Genomic DNA, 12,851 nt, shown 5'->3' on the forward strand with positions numbered 1-12,851 from the left:
CAGGAAGACAGCAAGCTACCAGAAAGCACAGCAGGAGAGCGGGTAAGAGCCATGATTTGCTATGCAGTCTGCTCCATCCTTCTGTAAGCCACCTCTAAGCTAAAGGCTGTGCAACCACATTAGATTAGTGCTAAGCTCTGCATGCAAGCCCTCCAAGTGTCACAAATCTGAACATTTTAATCTGCCCATTACATGATGAACCTTGTTGATGAACCTGCATGTTTGAATTTGAAAGAAGTATTAATTCACTGATTTTGCCCCTTCCATTAAGACTATAAAGACAGCTGCTTATTGTGGCTGCTCTGATACTGTGGACATACACCAAATCAAATTAAATAGGAAAAACAATCATTTATTTAAATCAAGCAGCTGTCAGATGGTAGCAATTTCTAATTCTTCACTATCCAAGACACATCCAATCCAGAAACCAGGAGAATAGATCTCTCTGCCAATGTTTATAAGCAACATATTTTTGATCTTTCTACGTTTCCAAAATGAAACTAATTTGCATCAGCTACACATTTTTACAGATTAGCACTCATAAAACCAGGTAGATACAATGGTATAAAACTTTCTGTTTTCTTCTGGTCACGTGCCAGATCAAATTGCCTCTGAAGTTTCTGACCACAACGCACTATACTTCTTATAAAGCCTCACAGAGCTGTCTGTACATCTCTTTGCCCTTTAATGGTAACGCAATTTATAGATTATAATCTGATTCACACTCCAGAAAGTCTACTAAGATAACAGTCTGTATCATCCTTTTCAAATTAACATGCTCTGTAAAATTCTTCAGTACTTAAATCTGATCCCATTCCACATTCTGATCCTTTCTAACCACTCAGTTTTATGGATAAGCATGAATTCATACAACTGCTACTTAACCATCTCTTAGTCAAAGTCTAAGTCAAAATTTTTCCTATTATTTACACAATGCCTGAGTCACAAAAGGACTATCAGGGACTGCCCACAACTCTGAAGTGGTTTAAACCTACTATATACAAATATATATATATGAATTAGCCGAACCATTCATCCTAAATAGATTCTGCTGGCAATAAAATACTTAATCTGAAAAGCAGCCAGTATTGTCTTCTAATAGTTAGGTTTATAAGGGCTAATCATACCTTTAAAATGTTGCATTTAGAAAAAGTGATCTTAAATTGCCTTCTAGACAGATATTAATATTAATATATAGGGTTATTTTCCCTGAGTTCTTACCAGCTCTCCTGATCTTTCTAAAAAATAGTTCATTGTTTTCCTTAAGGCATAGTTAACTTATTATGTCCCACACTTATTATTAATATGTCCCACACCTAACTCTCAGTTCTGAATCTCAAGAATCTGTACCAGTTTTATGAGCCTGTTTACAGCCAGCCAGGTCATGACCTGCAGTCCTGAAGAACACTTAAGTACAGGCACCTGGCAACGGGGGCCTCGTGTCTGTACCACTGCCGGACTACTCCCCAGCATTTTATGTCGCTAAGTTACTTTCCTATTTCGGGAACATGGCTGAGTGAACTGAGAAATACAGTTACATGAACTTCTCTTGTTTCTTTCTTGTGATATCAGAATAAGTGATATCCTGTGCTCCTGCAACTCCAAAGCTCTCCACTGGAATCTGACCTTTCCATACTGGTGCTGGAACACTTATAAAACCAGTGCCAAAGTCTGCAAAACAACATGGACTGATCAACAACCATAAAACGATTCAAAATTTCCTCCATACAAAATTTCCTCCTGTAAACAGGATCAGCTGACTATCCAAGACTGGATAGCTGTAGAAAGGTTCTCATGGAAAATGCCAATACTGTCAGAGAAAGGCATTTAGAAGAACTGCTATAAATCACGAGATAACACACAATGGATACATACAGTCCTGTGACACATGGTACGGTCTCTTTATGCAAGACACTGTCAGAAAACAATCCTTTAACTTAGGAGATGTTGATCTCTCAACAGTAGTTTTCTGAAGCTGCATATAATTGACAGGTAAAAAATATTTCAAAATGCAATTGAAAATTCAGTAAACATTAAAGATTCATTCATTAAAGATTCACGACCCTCTACAGTGCTGAAGCCAAGTTCAAGCTCAAAATTTGTTTTTCCTAAAAAAATTCTCAACACAATCTAAACGTGTTATGAAGCATTGCCCTAAATAATTCTTCAATTCTAATCCAAAAGAACAATTAAATTACAAACTGGGGGCCTTGGTGGGAGGGAATACACTAGAGTAGAATGACTCTATAGTCTTGAATTCAGGACTTCTTTCCTTTCCACTTTAGGCCTAGAAGTATCTAAAATATTTCCTTTCCTCTTTTATGCACTAAATGTGTGCTAGTCTTCCCTGAAAACCTTGTTTAAATATTAGAACTTAATAAATAGACTAGAGGCCTCTAACGTTCATGTGAAAAGAACACATTTTAAAGACTCTTCTGGAAAAGTGAGGAAGTAATTTATGACCTTAGAAAGATCAGGAGGGCTGGTAAGAACTCAGGGAAAATAACCCTATATATTAATATCTGTCTAGAAGGCAATTTAAGATCACTTTTTCTAAATGCAGCATTTTAAAGGTATGATTAGCCCTTATAAACCTAACTATTAGAAGACAATACTGGCTGCTTTTCAGAGTAAGTATTTTATTGCCAGCAGAATCTATTTAGGATGAATGGTTCGGCTAATTCCTGAAAGGAGAAAGTAACAGAACAAGCTTTTCCTTTGAAGAGAAAGCAGAAATTATTCTTCTGCATGTTTAACCACTCCAACAGTGTGAAAATTTTTACCAGCTTCTTCTTTCCTCAAGGCAACCTCTCTCACCACTCCTGTCTGCTGCTCTCCAGCAGCTACTGTCTGGTAAGATTTGCTACAGCCTTTTCCATGTGCTGCGTATGCCAGCTGGCTCTCCAACAAACACTGACCTACTGGCCAGCCATCAATACTGTGAAACTCATTAGAACTTTCACACTTTGACCTCTGAAAAGTTCAGTTAAAACTAAAAAGGGTAAAAAGCAGGAGGGATGGAAAAAACGGAAATTAAAGGAGAAAGGAGTAAAGAAAGGGAACAATAATACAGCCTGTATTATATACATGCAGAGTTAGTCCTTCCCAAATGTTCTTCTACAAAAATGTGCAGAAAAAACGAAGTCCTGTAATTTGGTATTTCTGGCACTAAATGATACATTCAAACTACTGCAGTGATGCCTTGTATATCACGTTTTATACTTGTATGCCAAGGCAGGTTACAACTGTAAGGTGATACTGTGATGAAGAGGCATTATTCATTTATAAAATACAAAGTCAACCTCTAAAACAGTTACACAGTGGCGTCCATGAAAGTTTTAAAGAGTCAGGTTGGGTTGTTTACAGCGTTACTAAACTGGAGAAAGGATACAAAGGACATTTTCTATAAATGCGACTGACATTGTATTTTTCCTTTTTCCCTTCATGCAGAATTTGGAATATGCCTCCTTGCATCAAATGAAGCAGAAATGATAGCACTCATTTTTTGAGTATTTAGGTAATTTTCTGTTTCCTTTTTGAAGAAGCCTTGAAAAAGATATTATACCCACATTTTGGTCTGCAATTTGTCCTAGAAGTTCTTCTAGAGTGGTCATAACTATGATATCAGTTAAAACAAAAAAAAAAAAATAGTACTTCGCCTCAGCTGATTTTGCTGCTTGTCTTTACATGGGTAATGGAAGTACAAAATTAAGAGCTGAAAATTCTCCCTAATTTTTGGCTTCAGAATTGAATCACAGCAGACAAACTTTACAGAAGTAAGTAGATAAGTGCTTTTGCCCATACACATCAGCCAAAACTGCTCATTATTTCTGCAAATGAGACTGAATGCCTTACAACAGGCACACAGAAAATAAATTTTAAAATTCTTGTATTTTAAAAATACAAGAATAAATTAAAATAAGTTAAAGCTTATTCAGGCTTTTTTTTTTAATTAATTCTAATTCTGACAGAGTGATGAATAGGCCGGATCTTCAGGACAGAATTTAACTATCTTAACCATCTATTTTCTCTTCCTTTCACATTTTTTTTTCCTTTTTGTACAATAAGTACAAAGTTTTGCAGCAAATGAAGTTGCACCGTATTTTTCTTACATGCCCATGACTCACCCAACACTACAGGGAAAGAAGCAGCATATAAGCAATAATCATGACATGGAAATTTAAACTGGGTTCCAAGGAAGAGTCAACAAACTGCAAAACAGTAAGCGTGATGCTGTTACTAAACAAATCAGAAGTTTCCTTAAAACCCAGACTGACTGGACAAAACGGATCATGGGAAACCATCACAAAGAAACAACATTATAACAGGATAAGCAGCATGGCTTTCAAGTGTAAGAAATTATTGTTTAGAAGAAAGAAAAATTTGTGCCAGGAATATAGTATTTTTAGTTTTCATAATTCATGTCATCAGGTGATTTCCACAGGCATCTGAGCTCAGTTCTACACCTGCCAATAACTGACATGTCAGATAAATGACCTAGGAAATGGGGATGAGAAGTGAAGTGACAGTTGGCTGATGCTGATGAACTATTCAAGGACTAAAACAACTGACTGCAACCTGCAGAGGCACCTCATGAGCAATAGACTGAGAGCAAGGCAAATGAAATTCAACAGACTGCAAAGGAAAACTCAATCCTAGTTTAATATATTAACTGACAGACTCAGAAATGTTATCTTGAAGATGTAAACAATACAAAACCAAACTGAGCCTAACAAGCAATCCACCTCTACTCTCCCTGAGCCTAGAGGTACCTCTTCTTTACCGACAGCATGGTCAAACACTGGAATAGGCTTCTGAAGAGTGATACCTCATGTCTGTCAGTATTTAACAGCCATTTGGACAAGACCCTTAATTACAGGCTTTAATTTTCAGTCAGCTCTGAATTGGTCAGGCAGCTGGAGTGGATGATTGTTGTAGGACCCTTCTAACTGAACTTTTCTGTTCTATTCATCAGCTATTAAATAGGCAAATCAAATACTAAAAACTTTTAGTCTGTAAGTAGGAAATGCAATGGAAATGATGACACCACTTCAGAAATCCATGCTGTACACACAGCTTTGCTTCCCTTCGTTTTATTTACTTGACATAGACAGACACAGTGGGGTCTCTCAAACCACAAGTAACATGGAAAAACTGATTAAGAAAAACTGTTCACTTTCTTCCTACACAAGAGGATGTGAATATTAAGTGAAATTGACAGGAGACAGTCTCAGAACCAAAAGAGGACAGTCTCCACTCAGATGGGGGATGCCGTGAATGACAGATTTTCACATGGGTTAGAAAAACAACTTAACAAGCTCATGGAAGAGAACCACAGATCGATACTACTTCTCACTCAGAAGTCTGAGCAACAGACCAATAAATCTTCACAACACACTTTGGAAGGCATCACTCTTGGCTTGCTCTAGCCTTACAACCTTCACTAGATACCTACTGCTGGGACAGGGAAGGAAAACAGAAGAGATGTTTGCTAAATTGACCTTTACCATGCAATTAGGAAGCATTAATAAAACATCTGAGCGAAACTGTTGAGTTAAGGTAGCACATATGCAGTTTTACGTCTGCTCCTTATATATCAAGCAACAAAACAGGTACAAGAAAGAGCATAAATACTGACATTCTAGTTCACCAGCTATTTTGGAACTTTTATGTTACATGTTTAAGTTACTTAAGCCTGAACTAATGAAGTATCTGACACCAACATCACATTCTGCCTCTCTGTAGATCTGACCATTGAACAAGAATAAATTTTGGGTTTGCCTTAGTGTTGGCTGTTCACCCAGTAATTCTCATTTGATCTGTCTCCTACAGGCCATTTCCAGTTTCCACCCCAAAGATCCATTTCCCAAGCTTCTCTCTGGCCTTTGCCATCTCTCTCCAGAGATCACTGCTACCATGCCTTTCAAAGTGCAGCACTTCAATTGTTATGCCCTTTTCATATTTTGATTCATCATCCTCTTTGACTTTCAGCTTTATTTTCTCTGTCTAACACAATGGATCATTGTCAGGTCTGTCAGTGCACCAGTTGTCCCTCAGTTCTAATCCTCTATCAGTCTAATAACTATCAGTCCCTCCGAACTCATCCAGTCCTTTTCAAATACAATTTCTTCTATGGGATCAAAGACTGATTTGCAGGTTTATGCACCAGTAAGTCTCCGAATCATAGTTTTTGATCACTTAGCTATAATGCCTTTCTGCACAAGTAAGAGCACAAGGGAGGCCAACACAGGAGAGGCAGAGGAATTGGCAGTACTCAGAAGAGCTACTGCTCCAAAAAGCTGAGTTCTTGAGGTGATCCCTTTTCCAACAGGACACAATACAACCAACAGCATTTCCAGTTTTAATCCATGTTAAACAGTAATATATCTCACAGCTATGTTTATATAACATGTAACAGAAAACATGGGAAAGTGTGCATTGGGAAAGCATCCCAAAAATGCCTATGACTTCATACCCGTCTGCCAAAAGAAGTCCACTTATACTGTGGCAAAAGGTTGTTTATGTTCTTCTACAGAATACCTTTACCCTAGTAGTAGTAGTCCACTGAAGCAGTAAAGTCCACTGAACCCTACCTAGAAAGGCCAGAATCTATGAAGAATTTTCAAACCTTTATCTTTGAGGCTGGTCATAGAAACAGCAAAATGGAAAAACATTTCCTGCTTTTGACAAGCATATGTCAACACTTCACTTAAAGCAGAGCAACAGTGAGAGGGATGCAGAGTCTCAGCTTCAGCTGCAGTGCAGATCAGATCACATTCACTCTGCGAACCGTACGTCTTACAAACGAGCATGAATGCCAACAGCTGAATTGAAATGAACAATGCTCATGATCAGGAACTGAAATCACCTGGAAATGTCAGGTATGAAGCAAGCCTTCAGGCAATTTTTATGGAAACTCCAGTCATACAGGAAGTAAAAGCTTGTCCAAAATTTGTAACAGAAACTCCAGTAAAATTTAATACAGTGAGTAAAGGTATTTTTGAAATTATATCAAAGAATAAAATCATGCTTATTTGTAACATGGCTTCTGATTTGCCTTTTATAAGTATGTACACTTATAAAATACATGTATTATATGTACTCCTAAATATGTAGGAGTAAAATCCTACATATTACAGTCTGCTATAGTTCAGGTTTTGTTTCATTATTTTTCATTATATTTCATTCTTTTGTTTCATTATTATTCCTAGATATGTATGTGGACACTGATATAGTAAGTTGGTAACACAGAGTAAAAAGGTGGCACCTGAAAATGAGGCTCCTTGAGTATTCCAACCAATTCTGCAACATTTTCATCCTTATTTACTAAGGGACTGATGTCTTCAAGAATTTCATTCACCAGCTCCAGGTTGTTGTCACTGACAGCCTCAAGTTTAGAATCTTCCAGTCGCTCGTGAGCCTGTAAGATTAAATACATGAGACTATAATGTAAATAAGTTCCAAGTGGTTCAGATTTATCAACTTCTCAAGTAATTTCTCAGTGCAATCTTCAGCAGAAAGGCCAGAAAAATTATACATAGGATAACCTGATTTAACTGCTGAAGGATTTTGCATGCTCAACTACAGGACCAAACAAACTTTATAAGCAGCACATACCAGCAAGCCTTGTAAGTCCTTCTCTATGCTATACACACACCAATCACTCTATCAAGAGTACAGCACCTCAGGACCTTTCCAGCTTTGGAATCCTGGACAAGTACACCTTCTAGAAGAAGGGCAAAAAAGAAGCTATGGGATCTTTTCAGAGTCTGCAAGAAAACCATTTACCTCAGACTCCTCCCATTCAAACACCCTTTGAACAGCATATTCTACACAAAAATCTGCCTAACTGAAGGAAATGCAAAGGCAGCTAGCAGTATCCTGGGCTGCACTGAAGTGTTACTAGAAGACTGAGTGGTACTCAGCACTAGTGAGGCCACACTTGAAACACTCTGGACATTCTAGAAAGAGCTCAGTGAAGGGCCACAATTATGATGAAGGGTCTGGAGCACCTCACATTTGAGGAAAGGCTGATCAAGCTGGGACTGCTCTGCCTGGAAAAGAGAAGGCTCAGGGCCGTTGAAGTCTCATCAACGTGTATTAAAGGTATACTATGCAAAGAGGACAGAGAGCCTGTTTCCAGTTGTGACGGGTGACAGGACAGCAGGCACTGGGCATAAAATGAAACTCAGGAAGCTCTGCCTGAACATCTCAACACTATTTCCAGTGTGATGGAGCACTGGCACAGGTTGCCCAGAGAATATGGGAGTTTTCTTCCTTGAGGTACTCAAAAGCTGTCTGGATGTGGCCCTGGGCAACCATCTCCAGGTGGCCCTGCCTGAGTAGGAAGACTTGGACTAGATGCCCTCCAGAGGTCCTTTGCAGCCTCAGCCATCCTGTGATTCTTTGATAACATTTCATCTATTTCTAGAGCTGTTCCTACAGACATAATCCTTTCCTGAACTCTGCAGATACTGAAATTCATTGAAAGGTAGGTGCTTTGAGCAGGAAGAGAAGCATCTCTGAATGCTTCACTTATTTATTACAGACAGTGCTCTATCATAAAATTAGGGAGTAAGAGGAGGCAGAAATAACTCAGATTCTCAATTATAAGTTATTTTCAACACTGTAGAAACAAGAAATTTACAAAGGAGCAATTACTTTGGCATATAAAAAACAAATACATAATAGTTGTAATTTAGAATCATATATATATATATACTTCCCATAGATAAAATTTGAAGGTATGCAAGCACTTCTGCTCTCTTTTATTGTCTGCTTTAAAACAGACAATAAAATAAAATTTTGCTAAAAGCAGAAAACTTTGCTTCCTGAAATCATCTGAGTATTAAATTGTACTTCATATCTATAAAATGCTGTTTTTGCAGGCCTGATGACCAAACTCTGGAAAGGTTAACTTAACATAAAGGCATTTCAAACATTCTCTAACACCAACACACACAAACCAAACGACTGTGATTACAAAGATAGAGGAAGCTCAGCACCTACACACATTGTCCTTTATAAGGGAATGCTATTTTGTACAGAATACATACAGTAAACAATATCCTTCTTTTACAGCAAGTAAAAACACAAATCTAGTGATTTTTAAACACAACCAATAGCAAAACCTTTATAAGATTAGAGAATATGGGTTGCCTTTTTTCTCACTCATTATTTTCAAAAAAACACCACTAACACTGAGTGATATAATCTAAATACAAATATACTCACCCTTCACTCCAAAATCAAGACCATGTATATACTAGGGAACATTAATTTTTACTAGTGAACAATCTCTGATCCTGTAATATGTTAAGGAGTAACAGGATACAGAATGGTATGAATAAAAAAACAAAAAAAAACCAAACGAGTAGGAATACCTAACTTGGACATTGCAATTTTTTTTTTTCCATTTCAATTGAACATTTCAGAAACATTAATACTGAATTGAGCCTTTCTGTGCATTCAGTATTTATCATACCTGACAAATGTTCAAATAGGCTTTTAGGTAAGGCTTTTACCTACAACAATCTGACATCTTAAATACTGGAATAAACACTTAACGATTATTCCCAAGGTGTTTCCTTGGCCTGGGCTGGGCGTTCACTTGGTCTGCAGTAGGCTATGCTACAATGCTGAAAGCAATAGTGTGAGGGCAGAAAGAAGATAATGTTTTGTGGTTTGAAAGAATAGTTAACAATCCAGGAGAAGAGAATTTTGACATCATAGTTCAGTAGCAAAACTGAGGAGAATTCATGTTTTTTCTAAGTTCAACAACTGTTTTCCAAAAATCATATTAATTCTAAAGACTAGTTAGGATTGAACACAAACATCAGCACAGGAAAGATATGGAGTTGGGGTTGTTAAGTCTGGAAAAGAGAAGACTCTGGGAAGATCATATAGCAGTCTTTCAATACTTAAAGGGGGCTCACAAGAAAGATGGGAACAAACTTTTAGTAGGGCTTTTAGCAATAGGATTGGGCATAATGATTTTAAACGAGAAGAGGGTAGACTGAGACTGGATATAAAGAAGTTGTTTTAGGATGTGTGTAGTAAAACACTGCAAAAGGTTGCCCAGAAAGGCTGTAGATGCTCCATCCCTGGAAAAAATCAAGGTCAGGCTGGATGAGGCTGAGCAACCTCATCCAGCTGAAGACGTCCCTGCTCATTGCAAGGGGGTGAGACAAGGTGGCCTTTAAAGGCCACTTCCAACCAAAACTACTCTATGATTCTATAAATATCAGCGACAAGAAAAAAACATTTTACAATGGTAACAGTTAGTTCTCCTTTCCTCTACTACCTACTGAAAAGTGGAAAGGTTCAGTGAAAGAATCCTATCCCAAAAAATATGTCATTTCTACCTTATTGCCTTTAATCCATAAAGGAAACGTATGAAATTAATGTAACCCAGTTTTAAAAGATCAGCCACACCACACAGAAAAATACTATAAACTAACTACTATGCTTATTGTTTGCCTTCATTTATTTAAGGACCAAAATAAAAAAAAAATAAGTTTGTATAGCTTGTGGCACATTTCCCCAAGTTTTTTATTGCCCTTTCTGGTGTACTCTACATAATGATTAGTCTTAATAATTGGCTAATAAAGGCAAACGAAAAAGCTTTTGCATTTCTGGTCTGCTTTGCAATGATTCTGCTTAAATAATGTAACCATCTCAGAGAACTGCTAATTCTGGTAAAACCAGCTCTTCTAATAGGAAAACAAGTTTATGTACTTTTAGGGACAAATCAATATATATGTGAATTACACATGCTTCACCAAATGTGTTTTGATCTTATCCTTATTTAGCACTGCTGGTTAAGACTGAGGATATTTCCAAAATAATTACGAAGAAAATATGAGTGCAGTCACACCATATGAACACAATTAAAACCTTTAAGCATTCTTTAAGCATGTGTACAGTTAAGAATCTGTTTCCATTACAAGCACTTTTTTTACATCTGCTAGCCATTAAATTCCACCTAATTGTTATTGGCCAATAAAGTAGAAATTCTTGATATGAAAAAAAAACTTTGCAATGAACATTTTCTACATGATAAATATTAAAGATGACCTACACAGCAGATACTTAAGTTGTTTCCATTGTCAGTAAAAAAATGCTTTTACTTACTCTAGTAAATTTAGTACACAAATCTTTCCCTCTGCAGTCATCTCAGCAGCAGAGAAGATACTTCCATTACTTCTATTACTGTGCAATGTCTTCAGCTTAAAACCAATTTTTTGAACAGCTAAACAGAAGTAAATTCTTCTATGAATTCTCATGAGAAGTTTTCCTTTCCATATTTTTATACTGAACAAAATCCCAGGCCAACAATCCTTTAGCTTTACAGAGGATTTCAGATCTGCCCAGAGGGCACTGCTTTCACATGTCTATTCCTATTAAAGAGACAGCTGTATTTAAGTTAACTGGGTTTTCCTCATGAAAGGAGGAAATCTTACTTTTTATGAACTAAGATTAAGAACGAATATAAGTGATGTACAATATCTGAATGTATTTCCTACTAGTAAGACCAACTACATTTTAATTACAGAGTCCAAAGATTTTTTTTGCAAATATCACCTTACATATTTATAATTGATTGCTACCACCCATACATTAAAGATTCCTGTAACCCAAGGACAAAAACTTAAGATAATCCATGTTTTAGAGAGATGACAATCAAAGGTAAAAGCATTAGTCTGAGATCCAGGAAAGGGCATGGAGAAAATATTTTTCTGGCATATCAAAGCAGTTTTGAGGTAAAGATGAAAAGAAAACTTTTTTAAGCCATGGATAATGAAGGTGACTGCTCCCACTTTTCATCTCTGGCAAAAACACTACAAGTCAGAAGGCATATGGGTTTTGCACACAACAGTGGTTACAAGACTACATTAAAATCAACTGCTTCTAATTTCAAATATTATGATTTTTTCTTCATAAATAATGTAACCACATTATTTCTGTAGTCTCTGAATTTTTCATCTTCCTCTAGATTTTTCTACATAACAACCAGCATGCACAGAAATTACACTATACCAACTCTTCACCTTCAAGCTGGCCTTCAAGTCTTTTAATAACATGTACCAACAATGTGTTCTTGATACCTCAATCCACACTCGGTGTTCACACAATAATGCAAGAGTTAAAACATTCTACTCAAAGCAGCAAATTTAAATACCTTAGCAAGTGATCTTACGATAGGGTTTTCCATAATTCCTTTAAGAAATATCAGGTCTATTTCTTCAGCGCCTGTCGATGTTGGCAGATCAGTAAGGTTGTCTAAGACCTGCTGCATGGCTGCTGACAAAACAAAAACAAAAAGTAAATACTGACCAAAACAAGCTTCCATAAGGAGCAAAAGCTCTGGGAAACACCACAACATTAACTTTAAAGATACTAAGCAGTCAAATACATCTACTGAGAGCAAGGGGACAGAACAGAAAAAGTACTTTTTGTGTGCGTGTGTCTGATAAATGGAATAGAGGTTGTATCCAATTGAATCCAGGCCCAGCACATTCCTTCCAAGATTTGCTACTAAGCATTGAAAAAACAAACAAGTATAAACTATGTATAAGGTATGCATAATCTTCCAAATACAATAAAAGCAACTCATTCAGTACTCTTTTCATTTCATCTTTTTCAGGAGACGTTTCCAGCCCTCATACATACAGCAACCCACAAGTTTTACAGTGCTTGTAGAGGCAGATTCACTGTTTTAAAAATAAACACATAATTCCAAAACATTTTTTTTAAACCAAAAATTTTCTTCCAAGACAGCTCTTAATGTGGGGAGCAGTCCTTTACAGCCATTCCTGACCCACTGCACTCTGGCGCACATGGTAACACTG

At 36.9% G+C, this 12,851-nt stretch overlaps 1 protein-coding gene across 6 annotated transcripts in view; it reads right to left on the minus strand.

Moving 5' to 3' along the window:
* Positions 1-12,851, minus strand: part of PALS2 (protein associated with LIN7 2, MAGUK p55 family member) — a 53,090-nt gene that overhangs the window by 11,925 nt on the left and 28,314 nt on the right. For 4 of the 6 annotated variants that reach the window (XM_086853921.1, XM_086853935.1, XM_086853914.1 and 1 more), the window contains 2 exons: positions 12,182-12,300; positions 7,268-7,420 (listed from right to left, as the gene is read on the minus strand). In XM_086853921.1, the coding sequence (XP_086710047.1) occupies positions 7,268-7,420; positions 12,182-12,298 (270 nt within the window). In that variant the 5' untranslated portion in view covers positions 12,299-12,300. Of the gene's footprint in view, positions 1-7,267; positions 7,421-12,181; positions 12,304-12,851 lie in introns of all 6 variants that reach the window. The other 2 variants (XM_086853925.1, XM_086853906.1) reach the window with 1 other exon arrangement.

Source organism: Cyanistes caeruleus, chromosome 1 (assembly GCF_971803275.1).
Source record: "Cyanistes caeruleus chromosome 1, bCyaCae1.hap1.1, whole genome shotgun sequence".
Classification (NCBI taxonomy): Eukaryota; Metazoa; Chordata; class Aves; order Passeriformes; family Paridae; genus Cyanistes; species Cyanistes caeruleus.